Raw genomic sequence first — 19780 nt, forward strand, 5'->3', positions numbered from 1 at the left:
ACAACTCTAATAACATGGTTGACTAAATAGTTACAAGTAAATAAGTCTGAGTCAGGGTTTAAGATGGGAATGAATTAATCCAGTGAACTATATCTTTATTTCCAATCTCACTGAAATGCAATCTATTAGATAAATGAAGGCAAACCCACCGGGACATTAGTCAAGTGATGCTTGTGGTTTTCAGCTGGTTGTCGGTGCATATTCAAGGTTACGTTACACCATGTGAAAAGTGTCAGCATGCATTATTTGCCCAAATGCATTTAGTCTATTTTCTCAGATTTATTTTACACATAAATTAGTATACCGAGAGATTTCATGTGACTCACCGTCTGACTTACATTTCTTTATCTAAGTAACGGTTTTATTTACTCTGTACTGTGTACAGACACATTTAGAGATTAAACACAAATGTGTATGATGTCATTGTAACCATGATAACCATTGTAACCTCAGACATTGATAAACCAGTAACACTGAGAGTCCTTTGAGATTTTGGGGATAGATTTGCCAGTCAGATAAAAAAAAGATAAAGACTGTAAAAATAAAAGTAATAAAAGCTGTATATCGACTACATGCATGTTTTTATTGGGAACCTTATTACTTTTTTTACTGCAGTGGCAGGATCATATCCACAAAAGTACAATCCTTTTTCATCTGTCTGCTTTGACTTCACTCGATAGACATTATCATTGAGTTTGCCGTAGTAGATCTTCAATACTAGCAATACTACTTAAAAGATAGGGTGGGCCACATGATACAGAATAACAGCTGTTGCTGACCTTCAAACAACATACTTATGTTATGTCACCCTCTACAGTACATAGTCACTTAAACATACTCCCCACGTATAACCTTAATCTCTGCCTTTCTTAACTATTAGAGTCTAAAAATATTAAGATTGTGCAATTTTGTCTCCCTGCTGGTTTTTGCTGAAGCTTGTACAGCTAGATTATAATATTGATTGAATATGAAGCCACAGAAACGCTCTCCTAATCCATGCGCCACCTCTGCCCAATCCACCATTGTTTGCCATAATGAATGACAATGTGAAGAATGTTTATCTAAAGCTCTTTTTGTTCTGTAATTCAGGGATCTCTGCTGGTTTATGTGTATATGCGTCAGAGCGTCGTGGACTCTGCTCTCATCCCTCTGGTGCTCTTGTGTCACAACCTGAGAGTCCCATACACTGTTTGTCCGCTCCACATTAACAGCTCCTCCATAAGGTACAGTCATACACACATAAACCCACATAGAAGCATAAATGTAATAACATACAGTATCTTTCACTGCAAACAATGCGTTCAGACACAAGATGACATGATTAGCTGAATTTGTCACTTTAATTTAGAGCACCATAACAGTGTGAAGACGCATTATCACTCCAAGCTTCCTAAATTAAACTAGTTATGCCTGAGATACAGTATCCTATGTTTATCCTTTAGATCAATCCTGCAGAAAGTAGGTGTGCTCCTCCTGCCACCTGCACTGACTGAGCAGGAAGCTGAGATGGACAGTCTGCACTCACCTGTCATGACTTCCGTAAGTCTTGAGCTGCCTTCACATGATCAGTGGTAAAACTGCTCTGCGCTGGCTTTGCCGTTGTTTTCCTATCGCTCGAAATTGAGAAAAAAGTTCAAATTAGTTCAATTATTATTAAACGCTGACCTTTTCAAAGCGCAACCAATGAGATAACAGCAGTATGAAGCGGCACAGGCAAGCAGGGGAGGTAACCATAGAAACAAAACTAACTTGCTTTTCTCACCGCAATGCTCTGCGCTCTACCTCGCGGTGAGCGAAGATTACATTTCCTAACATGTGAAGGCAGCTTGATGTGTTTTGAAGGTTTTAAGATGAGGTAGGATGTGGCAGTATTCGGGGTGACGGCCGTTTCTGATGTCTAAAGTAAAAATGAACGCCCAAACACAAAAGTTTGCTCGTCATTGGGTGCGGCTTCCAAATAGAACACTGGAAGGTTGTGAGTTCAATACCAGGCTGCCACCATTGTACCCCTGAACAAGGTGCTTAACCCTGAGTTGCTCCAGGCGGACTGTCCCTGTAGTTGGTTCACTGTAAGTCGCTCTGGATAAGAGCGTCTGCTCAATGACAAATGTAAATGTAAGAGTCTCCAACCATACTAATGGCTCTGCACTTAATCACAGCAGCGCTATGCCCTGAATACTAACATGCTGATGTTCAGCAGTTAATATCTACTATGTAAATATGGGGCAGCTGTGCTCACGAGGTAGAGTGGTCATCCACCAGGTGGTTCGATTTCCGGCCCCTGCAGTCAACATGTCAAAGTGTCCTTGGTCAAGATACTGATCCCCAAATTGCTCCCGAAGGCATGGCCAAGGATGTGTGAGTGTGTGTGTGTGTGTGTGTGTGTGTGTGTGTGTGTGTGTGTGCATATTTGTAAAAAGTGATTTGAGTGGAATAAAAGAGCTAGAAAAGCTTTTTCTAATTTACCATTCACATGTTTACAATTTATGTTTAGCCGGTTAGCATGCTAAATTAGCTAAGTTAGCCATTAGCCTTGATTGGAGCTTGTAGATAGTGATGCCCACTTCTTCCCACCAAAAACCTACCAAAGACAGACATGGTGTTTCCAATTAAAATGTGTTTAAATGACAGTAACTCCCGCACTCCTGAGCCACAGAAGACTTTTAACAACAGTTTACACATATGCAAATGCCGCCTTCAAAAGTCAAAAGCTAATTTGTGTACCCTTAACTGAGAGTCACCAACCAAAAATACACCCTTTTGGTACAAATCTTTCCAGCCTGACAATTGGAGCAGCATGTCATTAGCTGCGACTGTGAACCTAAAAATGGTCTGTTTACTAGTAGATGGGAACAAAGCACTGGGCAACGAATCAGAAAACACGTTGCTAATGCATTGTGCTGAAAAAACCCTTACAAACAGCAGGTAATTGTATAAAATTGCAGGGTAAGCAAAAGATACCTGTAATTTGGCTGTTTAGCATTTGTGCATTTCGGTTCAATTCATACTCTCTCACATACACACACTTTTCATTGCTCTCCACGGTGGAGTGTTATCTCAGGCAGCTCCTCAATCAGAAACCTGTCTTTTCCCCCCTCTCCCTCATTCCCCCGCCCTCATCACACTCTCTATTCATTCTCAAAATTACCAAAGGGTTTTTCTACAGAGATTGCAGCTTTGGAGTTGGCTGGAGTGACAAAGCAATGAGGAAGAGGGCGGAGAAACGAGAAGAATAGTGGTTGGTTTGATTGTGTGAGCTTGGCAGGTCTGAGCAGGTTGCTTCTATTTTTATAAGACGGTAATTTGTATTTTTTTGGCCATATTTTGAAGATTTATGTGGTTTGTAATAATGTCTCTCTCCTCTTTTGTAACTATCACACTTTCCTCCAGTACCATCTTTATACTCTCCCTAATGCTGTGTTCCTATTTACTTGATTTTGTATCAATGATCAACACTTCGTTAACATCGTTCATATCTTCCTGTCTTTATATCTAACACAGTAGCTGTTTTGTGCTTTGTATGAGTTTGCCTAAAGACAAATTTCACGTGGAAGAGTTACTGACTTTATTAAGATCAATATTGCGCTATTCAGCTCAATAAAATGAGTCTGGCATTAATCAACAAGACTACAGCCACAGTGGAACATAAACAGGTTGTTTATGTGCGACACAGCAAGTAGTTTGTTTTTTTCCTTGATCATTTATGTGAGTAAGCATATTGGCTGTGCGTGTGAAAGCAGGCTTGTTTATTGGTTTATTTCAATGTTAATAGACCTTTTTTGTTTATTGAGTGTAGGCCTGCTGAGCTGCGGCTCAATGGTAATTGAATTTCCCTTGTCTGTAAGGTGAAAACAGTACTTGGGGTAGGGAAGTATCTCTGAATGTCATGAAGCGTCCCCCTCAGTCCCTTTTTTAATTCTGCTCTTTATTCTTTTGACTTCTCTGTGCTGACCTCCTCACTCTGTTTTCCTGCCTGTTTCTATTCCCTCCAAGGTCAAGTTCGCTAGTTTGCTTATGTATATTTTAGAAATGCACGACAGGCATTTTATGTTAATTGCTCCCTTACTGCCAAGACTGTTCAGACCTTTGTCTCTGCCTTGATCTCTCTCCTCCCTCCTCAGCTGGTACGTGAGCTGCTACATGAGGGTCAGGCGATAAGTGTTGGTGTGTCAGCGGAGTCTGGCCAGGGAGGCCAGTGGCTGGCTCGCATCAGACAACTCATCAAAGAAGGATCTGTCCCCGATGTCAGTCTGGTCCCTGTGGGCATCTCCTACGATTGTGTGCCAAAGACCAACACTCAGGTGGATGCATATAAACACACATACTTGCAAGCACACACTAACACCACCCGTTTAGAGCCCTGTGAGCAAGTTTAGTTTAGCTCGGGGGCTTTCGAACTGTGAGTGACGCCTCCCCAGAGGGGTCACAGAGGGAAAGACTTGAGGCAAAGCTGCTGCGTGAGGTGAAAGGGACAGATGCATGCTGGTGTAATAAAAGCAAAAGGAAGTTAGTTATCAACAGTCTGACTGCTGGACTTTGTGTCAAACATCATACTTCTTTTCAACAAGGTCTTAAATCTCAACACACAGACATGATGCATACGTTTTTTAATTGAGTGTCACTTTCACTTCCAGAGAATGTGAAATATCTCTACAAATCTCCTCAGAGCATGGTTATCCCCCAAATAGGAGAATAGAAAAGGAATAACTACGAGTTACAACATCCGTTAATAATACTTAATTTATTGAATTGAATTTATTTTACTTGATAGGGAAGATTTAACATAGGCTAGTTCACATAAAGAGCATGAAAATAATGAGTGTATAACTATTGCTAATTTGCTCTTGTCCCTACTTTGCATCAGTGTAGTTCAAAGATACAGCTTTCAGTATCATAAAACTACAAATATGGAAATACAATTTAGAAAAAACCCTACACATACCACAATACACCTTGCTCATTTATAGCAACATTATTACCTCCGCCAACATGTCCCCCCCCCTCCAGGACACTTTGTCCGCACTGTGCAGCTCCTTCAGTGACAGGCTGCTTCACCCGCGGTGTCTCATGGAGAGATATCGTAGGTCCTTTCTTCCTGCAGCGGTCAGACTGTACAATCACCACGGCCCCTGGTAGACCACCACACCAAGAAAAGTCTATTCCAACACTGTGTGCAATTACCATTCTCATGTGCAATATTCACTCTTACAATTCTTTCCAATGACTCTGTACTTATATTACTGTTACTGTATTTTATTCTATTTAATTGTTACTCGCCACTTCACTCTCTTGCTCTTTGCTGTAACAACGTAAATTTCCCCGTCGTGGAACAAATAAAGGATTTCTGATTCTGAAGGAGGTTAGGTTTTTGGATTTTCATGAAACTCGGTGAAGCGGTGTGGCACGGGCCAAGGAAGAACCCATTACATTTAGGAGCGCATTCGCATCACGCGACGGATACACAAATTATATTTTACTTTTGTTAACATTGCAAATGGGCGTTTGTGCTGCATTCATGTGGTGTCGGAATCATTGGAAAAATGATTAGTTCCCAACTGAGAAAGTTCACGTGAACGCCCCCTCAAGACAAAAAAACAACTGGAGCTATCAGTGTTGTTTAAACACTCTGAGCAATACAGTACTGCAAGAACTACTTCCCATTTCGGGAAATGGGACCCTCGGAGGAGCAGGTGAATGCACTATTGGCCTTGGTGGAGGTGTCAGTGTCCTGGTTCAGAGGGAAAACTAGTTCACCATTGATTATCCAGAGTGCAGCTTTGAAAGTTGTTTCACAACTTTGCTCTCCATTAGTCTTGCCCTCTATTATCTGCACTTTGAGACAGTACTGGAGAGTGGGTGATGCTTTTGGTTAATTGCCATAATAAGGTCCTCCCTACATCATTTTGTTTTGTCTCCCACACACAGTACTGAACACACAGTTCTGGTACCATCACTCAGACTGGCTATTCATCTCAGTGCTCCTCGTAGATCCTTCTCATTAGTGGTATTGCTGCTGTAATGTCCCTCCTAAAGGCAAGGTCTCATTATGATACAATTGCTAACTCTCTGTATATATCACTCTTGTGATTGTGTGTGTGTGTTACATGTCCTCACAGGTCTGCTTCAGCTCTTTGTTGCGGTGGCTGTGGTCTCTACTCTGGAGGAGACCAGAAGGAAGTGTGAGGATCCACCTCGCTCAGCCCTTTTCTCTCAAGGTGCACAGCAGAAAGCATATATCATTAAAGACCTTCTCATAAATTACAGAAGCGGTGCCCAACATTTTGGCTGGTAACCCTTTAAAATGAAGCAATAGCTACATTTGACACATCATCATAGACTTAAAGTGGGTTTGAGTTGTTGTGATTTTGGGCTTTATAAATATACTTACCTTTAATTGAATAATAAAATGGCATACAATATTAGGCATTGTGATTCCAACATTTTTGGGTGAAGAACAGTGGGAAGATTGTAAGACAACTTCGGTGACTTCAAACAAAAGAAAAAGGACTCAATACTGACTGGAGGCCACTGATGGGTCATTTGCTTGGAGACAGCATGTTCAGGTTTGAGTCCAGCTTCTCAAAGAATCACCATGTTGTATTTCTTTCATGCATATTTACTACCATAATATTTAAAAAATGAAATTGAACTGAAGAAAATGATTATTTCAGGAATGTTGTCTGGGTGTACATAATAAACTGCCAACTAAATGGAACTGAAGGTTATCACATGGCGATAATAACAGAGAAATGGGCTGCAGCAATAATAGTTGGAATTAAATGTTTTATTGCACAAGAATTTTCTTCACTTGGTTTACCAGAGCATGAATATTGAATGATTTAGAGATTGTACTTTGCAGCAATGTGTGCATCCGTGTTTGTGTGTAGGAGATGTGCGAGTCAGGAATGTGCAGAGTAGATGAATGGCTCCCTCTGCAGGACCTGCTGCTGCCTGTTATCCTCAACCACAGGTAATCAAACCACCTGTGTACATGCCTGCATGCACAAGTGACTGTGTATACTGTATGCAGACAAACCACAATACAGATTTGGATTGTGTTTTATCTAACATCTGTGAAATTGAAAAGTTACTTTCTCTTAAACTTTGAAGATAAACTTTCCACTAAATCTTGAATCTGGCACAGACACGATGCAAGCTCTGATGAGAGTTTTCATCCTCTTAGACTCGGTCCAATTACCATCGACATTACACAGTCTGCCAGTGAAAAAGATAACAGAGAGAAAAAAAACAACATCCTTGCTCAATCTCTGCTTGGCTTCTGACGAGCAAAGTGGCTTCTCCCTTCATGTGTTTAATTCTTCTGAGAGAGCCGGATGCAGAAAAAAAACCCAGCACGAGTGAAATAGATGGCAAGTGATCGTTGGATTGGATTGTTATCAGCATGTGAGCAGTTTTAGTTCTTTGTGTATCTCTACATCATTAACATTCTCCGGTACTTAACACTGTGTCTCTGCCATGCTCACTCATTCTGCTTAGCTGCTGAAGTCTCAGCGTTTGAAGCCTCTTTTGTCTTCCCATGTATAAAAAATGCAGGGACTGTGATGACTGCTTTAATGAAAATTAAAAGTCCTCACATGCAAACACTTATTTTCCAGAGGAGCACACACTCGCAGTTTATTTAGTCGTTGTTTTGAGATGAACAATGCTACTGTCTGTTGGACAGGTGTATTACCAGAGCCAGATATGACACTCTCTCTGATACACTTCTGTGTATCTTCCTCACACATACACAGCTAGAGCGCATGAATAACATACTCCTATCACTCAAGAAAAGTCTCAGAGAAGCGGCTCATAAAAGGTATCGCACACACCTCCATTTTTGAGCAATGTCGCTGCTGTTTTTTACGCTTGTATGCACTTTAAAGTGCCTGAGTCTACAGCGTTATTAGACCCACACTTGTTAGTTTTATTTCTCGGAAATATGGTGTCATCTGCTGAAGTCTCATAATGGCCATTAAGAACTGGAAATGCGGCTAATTTTCATTCTCCTTTGCCACAAATGTTGTAATAAGATTGAACTGATCATTACTGAAAATGTCCATGTAATATAATTAAATGATGCCTTTCCTTTTTTCCAGCTGGAGCAAATAATAATTATCCTTGATTTGTTATGCAACTCCCTTGACAATAAATCTAATTTCATGCAACACATTCTGATGGCACAAGGCCAACAGAGGATTTCTTTTCTTTTTTTTTAAGTTTACCGACTGTTACCCGTCATTTTATTTGTAATCCTCAAGATCTCAGTCCTGGTTAATTTTGTGGTATCAGGAAGTGTGGTTTAATGAAGCAGACACTGTTGTCTACTTTGTCAGAAATACAGCAGAAGAGCAACTAGTCCATTTGTTTACAGTGCAGACAATAATTGGTTGTTTTTCATCATACGCAGGGTAGTAGTCTTCCACACAACAGAATAATACAGTTAGGTTGGTAATCTTGCTGAGGAGTTGGAGTTGCAACTATTAGTCTAACAGCTCACTGTGGCAGCTCCTTATTGTTCCTTTGCTCCCAGCAGTAAAACTGATGCAACAAAATGCTGAAAATGACCATGTTTTGCTTTTTGGACGCATCTTTGATTGATTGCTGTTAACACTAATTGAAGTGGCAAATTCATTGCATTTCCTGTGTCTTCTACACAATATAAAGCAACTCGTGTTTTGCCAGTTGAACGCTTTTAATGTGAAGCAGTATCAGCAGGATGTTTGGTTTCCATCAACAGTAACTTCTACAGCTGTGATACGGTGTAGAGAGAGGAAACCGTAAACAGTAAGGCTAATTTGCGCTTCAATCCAGCGTGGGATTTGTAAACTCCACCACTAACAGTTAAAACAACTATATAGAGAGGTAATCCATCCACACATTCATCGATCTATTAGCTATACCTGCTAATCTTTAAGGGTCATAGAGCAGTTATCACTGAAAGTAAATGCTGAATTAAAAGGCTACAAGTACAGTAGTATCAAATATTAGGTTTGACTTAATGAAAATCTTTAGGATTATAACTTTAAAAAGTATAAATCAGTTGATTCAACCTAGCATAACATTTCTGTAAATTATACCTGACATGCTTCTTTCCTCATCTCACTTTTATTCAAGAGCTGATAGTGTGTTTGGCCGGAGGAGAATGTCGTGGCTTCTGCCTTCTCCTCATTATGCATCTGAACTGAAAGAGCCAATTGATGCAGAGAGAGATCTGAGCATCGCTGTCATCCTTCACCTCATCTTCTGTAGGTCCAGGATTATGTTCCCCTGCTGAATCCTGTAAACAAGTCTTAATAAGCTTTTGTTTTAATGGTATGCTAATTTCCCCGCATTATCTCCATGTTCTCTTTGTCTAGCTGCAGCCTCCTGCACAGCCGTGATGTCCACCAGTCTGGTGTCTAGTCTCTTGCTGTACAGACACCGCAAGGTACATGCATCATCCGTGTGTTGGTGTGTTTGCTGAGCAATCTTCCCCATGGTGCTGTCGGAGTTAAAAATCTGCCTGTGCTCCTCTAAAGATCCTTCAATACTCCAAAAGGCTCATAAACAGAATTGGTTTCCGTGCTACTTTATTAGAGTGTGACTGCGATTTTCTGAGTCATACCAACCAGTCCCTTACTAACGTCACCAGATGGTTTATGCACGTGTCTCATTTCAGAACATAACTTCTCCATCCTTCTCCTCCGCAGGGTGTAAGTGCTTCTGCCCTGTGTCGTGATGTGGTCTGGCTCACGGAGGAACTCTTGTTCAGGAACAAAGACGTCGGTTTCGGGGGAAGTTTAGAGGAGGTTGTCCACTATTCCCTCTCTCTGCTGGCCCCTCACCTCATCATAGCTGCAGTGCCGTCTCGGTAGGTTTTCTGTCTGTCAAAAAAGAAAAAGAAAGACCATCGATAAGAGCTGTATAGCAAACTTGTGTGGCTTATCAAAAATCCAATTTCCCTTTCAGTGACGCGTCTGTCTCCATTATTGTCCATTTCTGCCTCCCTGTAGGAAAGACCCTTTTATTGTGCCCCGTCCTTCTCTTGCTGCCACACTTCACCTCACCCTCCAGGCCCAGATCGTCACACACACCTTTATTTTGGAAGCCGTTGGTGGTGAGTGACTTGGCATGCATGTATTTTGTGTAGCTGACAAACTGTTTCCTATAACATTTAAGCCTAAATATCATGTTGGGACCCTGTGTTCCACAGGAGCCTTATTTTTTGTGGGAGGCCTTGGCTCCGACTGTTGGCATGTCAGTATGCAAAATCAGTTTGAAACATGACATTTTTAAAGTTTGGGTACTTAATATTCTGAATGTTTAAGGCACGCTAAGCTTTGAGTGGTGGCAGAAGGCCACTACATGCAGTAGCTCAGTTTTACATCCATTAAACATAAGAAGGAGGCAGTTTCTGTTTCTTCTGTAAGTTCTTGCATGATATTGTCTCCTGATTTCATATATGTTATAGAGATGATAAATCAAGTGCCACACCTGTAATAAATGAGTTAGGCAGGACATTTAAGGGTGATACGAGACCATTATTCAACTGAGAGACTCGGATTAAACCAAAGCAGGCCTTCTCCAGGTGACACTCGGCTTTTCTTTTATCATGTAAAGCTTGTTCTTAACTCCAAAAAGACAGCAGGACTGTTGTATTAGGCTACATTATATTATTTTATTTAGATGTTCCTAATAAACTAGCAGTTGAATGTATATGTAATTTGTACTAAGGTTTCATTTGTAAAAGACATCTTGGTCTTTAGCCGTCCCTGAATACATAAATCTAAACTAATTAAAAATCAAGCCTCCTACTGGGCAGTTATTAGTTCCCTGCTAAAGTGTCCCTGTGTAAGACGAGACATTATTAACGCGAGCCTTAACCAAGTGTTGTTGCTTTAAGATAACTAGACCCTGAGCACACTTTATTTTCCATAACCACAATGTTTCCCTAATCTTTATAACATTCAACATCAATCATTAACATCATTTGGGATTTTGCCGTTCTAGTCGTGAGCCACCTGTTGAATACGTTGTACTGTTTTGTTTCTAGATGCTATGCTAGCAGACAAACTGTAGCCACGTTTTAGCATTGTTGCTGAAATAAAAAAAATAATATGGTCTTTTGGAAGCGACTTCGCCTGCATGATTCATCATTCACGACTTGTTTTGGTTGTATAGGAAGTGACGCTGGTGGGCGGTGGGCGGTGGGCTTTGTGCTGCTGAAAGCCTCTTTGTTATGCTAACCTTGAGTGGTAAATATGTTAAATGAGCTATATTGAGATATTTTGTTGTGTAACATCCAGTAATGGAAGAATGACTCAGATATTTCACTTAAGTAAAAGTAGCTGTACCATAGTGTAGAAATATTCACAACTTAAGTAAAAGTGCACATCAAAAGTAAAAATACTCATTATACATTTCCGAAACATATATTATATTATATTATTCTAATTAATGATGAAGTAATGTGTACATTACTTTAGTGTAGCAGCTGATTTTTTTCATCCCTGGGGATCAGTAAGGTCTTACCTGAACCTATAATACATCTAAATGTATTAGCTGATTTATATTTTGTATTAATAATCTGAATTCGCAAAGTAACCAGTAACTAAATGTATCCAATAAAGGCAGTGGAGTAAAAAGCACAATATTTGCCTTTGAGTGAAGTAGAAATATATAAAGTAGCATAAAATGGAAATACTAAAGTAAAGTACCTCAAACTTGTAGTTAAGTACAGTACTTGAGTAAATGTACTTAGTTACTTTCCAACACAAGTAAAATTATAGCAGATCTACTCATTTTAAGACACTCAAACTCAAATCTCCTCCAGCCTCCATAATGGTTTATGTTCAGTGTTTCTCTTTCAGGTTTGATGTTGTGAAAGAATCTGTGACTCTGTTCTGGGACACAAACAATCTGGATGTCAAGACTTTCCCACCAGCACATGAAAGCAGGATAATAGGGATACGAAGTATAAATAAATAAATACAAAAAAACTTGTGTAAATGGCGGAAATCCTTGATCCTACTTATATTATCAAACACTAGATTTCTCACGGTGTGTGTGAAGAGCAAATAATCCAAAGTTTATGTGCGTGTTTGTTCTTAGCGTGTGCGGTGTCGGCCATGCTGTGCGAGGTGGTCGGCAGTGGCGTCAGCAGCAGAGTGAGGAATGACGGCGTGGACGGAGAGCAGGTCAACGGTGACATGGAGTTTGATGTGGTGCTCTGTCAGTCCGAGCTGACGGAGAGAGCCTTGCAGCTTTCCCATCTCCTGCCTCCGGGCTTCATGCCAGTGAGTATGAATTCATATCACGCACACGCACCCAGTGTGTCTCATTCAATGGATGTTTAATGGAGCTGAATATCCATTCATCCTGCTCGGCTGCCTCTCTCTCAGGCAGAGAGAGGTTTTAAATTTTGTGTGTGTGTGTACGTGCTCCATCAGACTGACTTAAAGGGCTCAGAATCTGAGCCAGACTTACATTTCTCTGTTTGCTCAGCTCTCATTTCGGCAGCTGCACTTTCTTGTCTCTTCTGCTTGCATCTGTGTTCCTCACCTCTTTTCTCCCTGAAAAATACCCCTCCTGGTATCTTATTCCTGCCGGCTTTCATTCTCCTCCTCTGATCTTTGCTATGTCGCTACTGCTCACCTCGTGCTCTCTGTCAGCTGTCTCCCCCTGAACTTCATAGAGATGTGAATATGCCTCTAACCTTTCTTCACATTTATCTTATCTTTATCTCTCTCTATGTGTGAATGATTTCATGGAGCTGCAGTCATGATGCCTGAGTGTTGTTTTCAGCTGACCAGTTTGTATTAAGGAAGATTAGGCTGGAAATGGAAGATTTCTATAATGTGATATAAATAAAAGTAAACGATTCTCTCTCACTCTTTCTTGCTCTGAATTCAAAAACTCAAAATATTCTCCCTCTTTCTGTCTTGAAACTGGAAAATGAAACGTCAACTTTTCAATTTTCTCTTGAGTCAAGCAAAGATTTTGCCATTTAAGTCAATAGGAGATGGAAAATGGAAGATTCTCTGGACTGTGTGAAAGATCATTTTTATCTGAACGTTAAAGGCCAGACTACAGATTACAGCTTTTACAGTTTGACAAATATTGTTGTGACCAAACAAAGCGGTTTCAAATGTGTCTGTGTCTCTGTGTCTCTAGCCCTGTCAGTCGTCCCAGAGTTTCGCTCTGGATGCAGTTGACAGTCTGGTACGCTGTAACATCCTGATCATGGAAGAAGTAAGATAGTTTTTTTTTTTAAATGATACATAATTGTCCCACTGTACACTACCTGTCCAGCAGTGAATGGCCGAGCTAAAGAGACAGATATTTCTTTCAGGAGTTGGTGGAGAGCTAAAGAAAGTGAATGTTGGACTTACATTCATGACGTGGTCAGAAACACGACTCCACTGTTTAGTGCAGTATTACTCATTGTGCGGCTTTAATTGGTGGCTGGCGTGGCAGTGGGCTAAATAAAGAGGTGATATACAGTATATCTCAAAAGTGAGTACACCCTTTAGATTTTTGCAAATATTCTGTTATATCCTTTCAGGGGATAACATAATCCTACTGAAACTTTGATATAACTTAAAGTAGTCAGTGTGCTGCTTGAATAACAGTATAGATTTATTGTCCTTTGAAAATTACTCAGTACACAGCTGTTAATGTCTAAACAGCTGGCAACAAAAGTGAGTACACCCCATAGTGAACATGTCTAAATTGTGCCCAAAGTGTCAATATTTTGTGTGACCACCATTGTTATCTAGCACTGCTTTAACCCTCCTGGGCATGGAATTCACCAGAGCTGCACAGGTTGCTTCTGGAATCTTCTTCCACTCCTCCACGACGACATCACGGAGCGCACGGATGTTGGACACCTTGCACTCCTCCACCTTCCTCTTGAGGATGCCCCACATGTGCTCAATTGGGTTTAGGTCTGGAGACATACTTGGCCAGTCCATCACCTTAACCTTCAGCTTCTTCAGCAAGGCCGTTGTCATCTTGGAGGTGTGTTTAGGGTCATTATCATGTTGGAAAACTGCCCTACGGCCCAGTTTCCGAAGAAAGGGGATCATGCTCTGCTGCAGGATGTCACAGTATATATTGGAATTCATGTGTCCCTCAATGAAATGCAGCTCCCCAGTGCCGGCAGCACTCATGCAGCCCCAGACCATGATGCTGCCACCACCATGCTTGACTGTAGGCAAAACACATTTGTCTTGGTACTCCTCACCAGGGTGCCGCCACACACGCCGGACACCATCTGACCCAAACAGGTTTATTTTGGTCTCATCAGACCACAGGACATGGTTCCAGTAACTCATGTTCTTGGATTCATTGTCTTCAGCAAACTGTTTGCGGGCTTTCTTATGCATCGGTTTCAGAAGGGGCTTCTGTCTGGGGCGACGGCCATACAAACCGATTTGATGCAGTGTGCGGCGTATGGTCTGGGCACTGACAGGCTGACATCCCACTTCTGCAACCTCTGCAGCAATGCTGGAAGCACTCGCACGTCTATTTTTGGAAACCAACCTCTGGATATGACGCTGAGCACGTGGACTCAACTTCTTTGGTCGACCCTGGCGAGGCCTGTTCCGAGTGGAACCTGTCCTGGAAAACCGCTGTATGATCTTAGCCACTGTGCTGCAACTCATTTTCATGGTGTTGGCAATCTTCTTATAGCCAAGGCCATCTTTGTGAAGCGCAATAATCCTTTTTTTCAGCCGCTCAGAGAGTTCCTTGCCATGAGGTGCCATGTTGTCCAGCATTCAGAGAGAATTGTGCCCAAAACACCAAATTTAACAGCCCTGCTTATCATTTACACCTGAATCCTTGTAACACTAACGAGTCACATGACACCAGGGCGGGAAAACAACATCATTGGGCACAATTAGGACATGTTCACTATGGGGTGTACTCACTTTTGTTGCCAGCTGTTTAGACATTAACAGCTGTGTACTGAGTAATTTTCAAAGGACAATAAATCTATACTGTTATTCAAGCAGCACACTGACTACTTTAAGTTATATCAAAGTTTCAGTAGGATAATGTTATCCCCTGAAAGGATATAACAGAATATTTGCAAAAATCTAAAGGGTGTACTCACTTTTGAGATATACTGTATATGATTATGGAGTCAATACAGATATTTCATAAAAACAAGCAGGGCTATTACATACAACCCATTAAAACACTGAAAGTGTCTGCTCTATTATCCTACAAATAATTGATAATAATAATTGATAAAAGATGCAAATATAGACTAGAAACAAGATATTTAAACTTGCTCGGCACTACACTGACTCACTGCGGAGTTGCCAGTTTTGGCGGTATATCAGCACTACAATGGTGAATGTGCTCTTGGACGGGTAGATACGTGGTGGGCTATTATATATGTAAATAAACTTAAGCTCATTAAAACTGTGTTAACTTAAGCATGCTTATGAATATGGACATTTGCTAAAACAATATTTATATCCCTAAATTGGAACATTTAAATTGGAGGATACTACGACCAACCTGGCACTTCATACTCGTGTTAGCTTGGCTCCGGTCGACTCGTTTCACCATTACATGCTAGTTAGCGCGTGTTTCTACAGACGCAAAATGGATCAATTTCTTATTAAAATAGTTCCACACCAGGTGGACAGAAACAAAGCGTGACAAACGAGGAACATTAAGATTTGTCTTTGGAGCATCAAACCACCGCCAATCGAGAGGAAGATGCTGGAGATGTGGTTTGTGGACAGACAACAGCTGCTCCCGTTAAAAAAAGAAAGAAAGGTACGAGCCATACAAGACGAGCATAGGAAAATTCAAGACAAGTGGACAGAGGAGTTTGTATTTGTCCTCCACCCTTCGTGCTTAATGTACAAACAAACCCGCTCTGGTTTCAAGAGAAGTCATTTGGAGCCGCGTTTCCAAACGACGCATCCAAAATTCAACGAAACTTACGCACCTGGAAGAGAAACTAGTACAAAATAAATAAAATAGAGCAGCTTTCTTCTCTTTCTGGACACAAAGGCTCGTACACAGGACAACTAATACAGCTGAACGATTAACTGAGGCATCTTTTGAGATGGATGGATTTTTGGATTTTGGCTGCATTGCATATTGTATGTTCTGGGTGGGATGACAGATTAATAAACAGACTTGCTTTTCATACTTTGCAGTAAAAGTGGCTCTCCTGTTTACTTTGTCCAATCAATGTGGCTCTCACGTAAAAAACAGTGAAGACCACTGTATTAGTGGAATGAGGGAAAAGAACAAACGCAGTCCATTAATAAAATAGAAAACTGACAATAATACAAGCTCAGTGAAATTAGTCACAGATGGGGCAGGTAATTATCATTATGAATTATCAATAAGTAAACAGATCCTTCTTTTCTCGATATTGAAATTTGGTCTTAAGTCTATTGTGTAAAATTAGGTGTCAGAATGTATCTTTTATTTTGAAATACAATTAATTATACATTAAAAACAAAAAGAGCACATAAGAGTTAAACATTAAAGACTAAAAACTTAAATAATTAGAAGTCATTAGAAGCTTTAATTTGTTTTGTTTTCTTAAATGTATCTGGTCGCAGTCGTAGTCTCACAGCTTCCAACTCATTTCTCCCATCTCCAGTTGCTAATGGCACTGTAAACAATGACTGGCGCACAGAAAAGGAAGTGTTTATCCGCTGGCTTCACCGGAACCAAAATATTGGCCGTTGCTCCCCGAGGCTAAATCGTCGTCAGAATGAGAGCCGATTGGTTCAGAGATTGTGATGGCCTCGCCAGACATAAAGAGAGTTATAGTCTGACATGCTGCTGTCTGTTTCACCCTCTATCCTATGTAGATTCCCAGAGACGTTCCCATCTCTGATTCCTGGAGGAGGGATGGCGCTCTGACCTGGACGACCTCCGATGATCCTTATCACTGCGACTCTGACTGTGACATGGAGGAGCAGGAACTGCGTTCCTACAAGGTACTTGGCCTCTCTGGCTTCTTCACTTGCTTTAGAGAAGCACCAGAGGTTATATGAAGGAAAAAATGGCTCCATGCTGCCCGATCTACAAAAGACGACTGCCTCCCGGGCATGTACAAATACCAGAAACGCCTCAGGAAAAAGAACTTTGAAGTAACTAAATCTCCATTACAAAAGCAGATACACAGTTGAGTCGTGGAACTTGAATGCCAATAAGCAGTGTGTGTCATCTTTAGAAGAAGCCTGACTCTCATGACTGATGTATGTGTTATTTCAAAGCAACACAAGGAAGCTAACCAACTTCCAAAGGGACCAAACCAGAGCACAAAGTGCAGGTGCGTCAATCACAAACACGGCAAAGTGACTTTGAGGTGCGTCAAGAGCCTCTGCATAAAGACAGCTACAATCAAAGCACAGCGACATGGACAGATATGCACAGCTTATAGATCAATATTTTCACTGTCAAAATCCAACAAAAATAATTTCACATTTATATTCAAAGGTTCAGCAAACTGTAACATTGACACGAAGTGTTACAGCGACAAATTAAACCAAAAACTATTTGTTTGTTTCTTAAATGCAGATGTTTCCATGCAGGTGAACTCAGTTAAGCAATCAAGTTAATGCACGTGTATTTGTATAGCACCTTTTAACAATAAGGCAATTCAAAGTGCTTTACATGAGACTAAAAGGCCAGATGTGTTCCAGAGCACAATGAGCAGAGTCACACTGCCGAACTGAAAATGCAAATTACTGCATTAAATGGTTAAAACCTTGATGTGGGTGTTCTGACTGAACGTGACACTTAAAGTGAATAAAAGAGTCCATGCACTAAATGCTCTCAAAAACTGGTAAGTGATCAGGCCTTGAAAGATGTCCTCGTGTAAACCTCTAAAAAGAGGAAAATGACAGATTCACATTACATGATCCCAGAACAATATACTATAAACATGAAAACATGTGACTGTCCTGCAATCGGCTGTGTGTTAGGCACACATTCAGTTCCATTTGAATCAAACTCACAGATCTTCGCTTATTGTTTTGACAATGTTGTGTTTTTATGAACATTGCAGATCACTTTGGAACAACGGGTCATGTGATCTCTCCCCTGCAGTTATTATGTATAAATATTTGCCTGACAGACCTTGAAGGTTTTTTTTTTTTAATCAAAAAACATGAGGAACACTAACTACAATAAACTATACAGAATTCATCCAAATAATGTCTTACGCCTACCTGTGCTGCAAGGGAGTTGACTTACTAGCCCAGTAAAACCACTACCACCCCCACACTGGTATACAATCCTCCCGCTACTTCCACTGAGGAAAGAGCCTCATCCATGCTTTACACTTCTACTCTAATCTTTTCTCAGTCTTCTGCAATTACGGTTCTTCTCTGCTGCCTTCAGCTCAGGTGCTGAATGAGGACAGAAATGACCTTCATGCCAAAAAACAAAAACCCCCTTAACACCTCCTCCCCTGCTTGTTATCAGTTAGCCCGATTAGATTCACTTCAGGTCGGCCCACAAAGCACGCTGGCAGTAATCCAAGTGAAGTTGCTATAATAACTCATTTTCAAGGAAAGGCCTGGTGGTGTGTGGGCTTAAAATTGATTGATTGATGCCCAAACACCTGAACTTTAAAACTTCATTTTGTTCACTGTACATGTAGAACTTTTTCCAAAGGCACTTACATTTTCCGTGAGTTATTGTGTTTGTCTATATTGAGTTACTCAATTTAAAGCTTCCCAGCTATGCAAGCTGAGGAACAATATATTCCCTCAGGTGACAATGATGCATATAGTTGTATACATACTCTACAATTACAATTTATGATCTGAAGCTTAAAAATAAACGTACCTGTTTCTTTTGTGACCTAAAGTTTTTCAAACAGATTCCTCTGATGAGCTAAATATTCTATTTTCTACCATATTCTTTTGGTGGCACTTTGTGCAAATGTGTTTTTGTCCTAATGTAATGTTGTGTTAATATTATGCTGCAGGTGCTTTTTGTCCGCTTGCTCGTTCAGTCTTTGAGGAATTCTTTGCCACGCAGCCTCTCGCCTAATGTGTTTTCACACCTCAGAACATCGGTTATTAGTTGAGTTGTATAACTGCACTCTCTTTTCTCTGCCATGTTGAAGTTCTGCTGTGTATTGAGGCTTTTAAGTGCCGCACATTCACATGATTGTTTGAACACTGATTGAATTAGCCTGATTGACTAAATGGCGACTGCTCATTGAAAAATTGGAGAGCTCCATTCAGTATGTCACGCTGAATTAAATATCACTGAGTTGGTGTAAAAATCTGGAAATGAACTGTATTTCTAACGACAAAACGATGGACACTGAGCAATGACAAATACATCACAGTCTAAAAAGATAAGAAAGCCTTAATACTGTATCTGCTGCAGTTCTGGTCTGAACATCCAGACCTTCAGAACATTTCTTAATGTTTCGGCTGTTTAATGACCAAAGAATACAAGAGAGTCTTACAGGACAATATAAACTCTGCCTCCACATATTTCCATGTTACATTGTACGCTGTGAAACTATTTATAAAGGCATTAAATTAACTCCCAGTTTCATGACCTTCCTCAGTCATTACCAGGTGAAACCATCAAGAAAGAGTTTTTACTCACTTTGGAGTCCTGACCTCAACTCCACTCAACACTTTTGGGATGACTTGAATCTGAGTTTATTTTATTTTATATGGACATCACAATATCATTATAATTGTGACATTTATGCACAAGGACCAGATGTCAAGTGTTTGTAGTGAAGCACATATTTACAACACCTATCCACAGGATACATGAA

General features: G+C 40.6%; 1 protein-coding gene across 5 annotated transcripts in view; it reads left to right on the forward strand.

The window, feature by feature from the left end:
* Positions 1 to 19780, forward strand: part of gpat2 (glycerol-3-phosphate acyltransferase 2, mitochondrial) — a 104546-nt gene that overhangs the window by 79768 nt on the left and 4998 nt on the right. For all 5 annotated transcript variants that reach the window (XR_003832865.1, XM_029440816.1, XM_029440815.1 and 2 more), the window contains 12 exons: positions 1090 to 1223; positions 1443 to 1539; positions 4122 to 4301; positions 6117 to 6215; positions 6888 to 6970; positions 9118 to 9248; positions 9360 to 9430; positions 9693 to 9853; positions 9996 to 10099; positions 12094 to 12278; positions 13156 to 13233; positions 16836 to 16964. Coding sequence is in view for 4 of the 5 variants with exons in the window: in XM_029440816.1 (XP_029296676.1) it covers positions 1090 to 1223; positions 1443 to 1539; positions 4122 to 4301; positions 6117 to 6215; positions 6888 to 6970; positions 9118 to 9248; positions 9360 to 9430; positions 9693 to 9853; positions 9996 to 10099; positions 12094 to 12278; positions 13156 to 13233; positions 16836 to 16964 (1452 nt within the window). In the remaining variant the exon portion in view is untranslated. The remainder of the gene's footprint in view (positions 1 to 1089; positions 1224 to 1442; positions 1540 to 4121; positions 4302 to 6116; positions 6216 to 6887; positions 6971 to 9117; positions 9249 to 9359; positions 9431 to 9692; positions 9854 to 9995; positions 10100 to 12093; positions 12279 to 13155; positions 13234 to 16835; positions 16965 to 19780) is intronic.

This window comes from Cottoperca gobio, chromosome 9 (genome assembly GCF_900634415.1).
Source record: "Cottoperca gobio chromosome 9, fCotGob3.1, whole genome shotgun sequence".
Classification (NCBI taxonomy): Eukaryota; Metazoa; Chordata; class Actinopteri; order Perciformes; family Bovichtidae; genus Cottoperca; species Cottoperca gobio.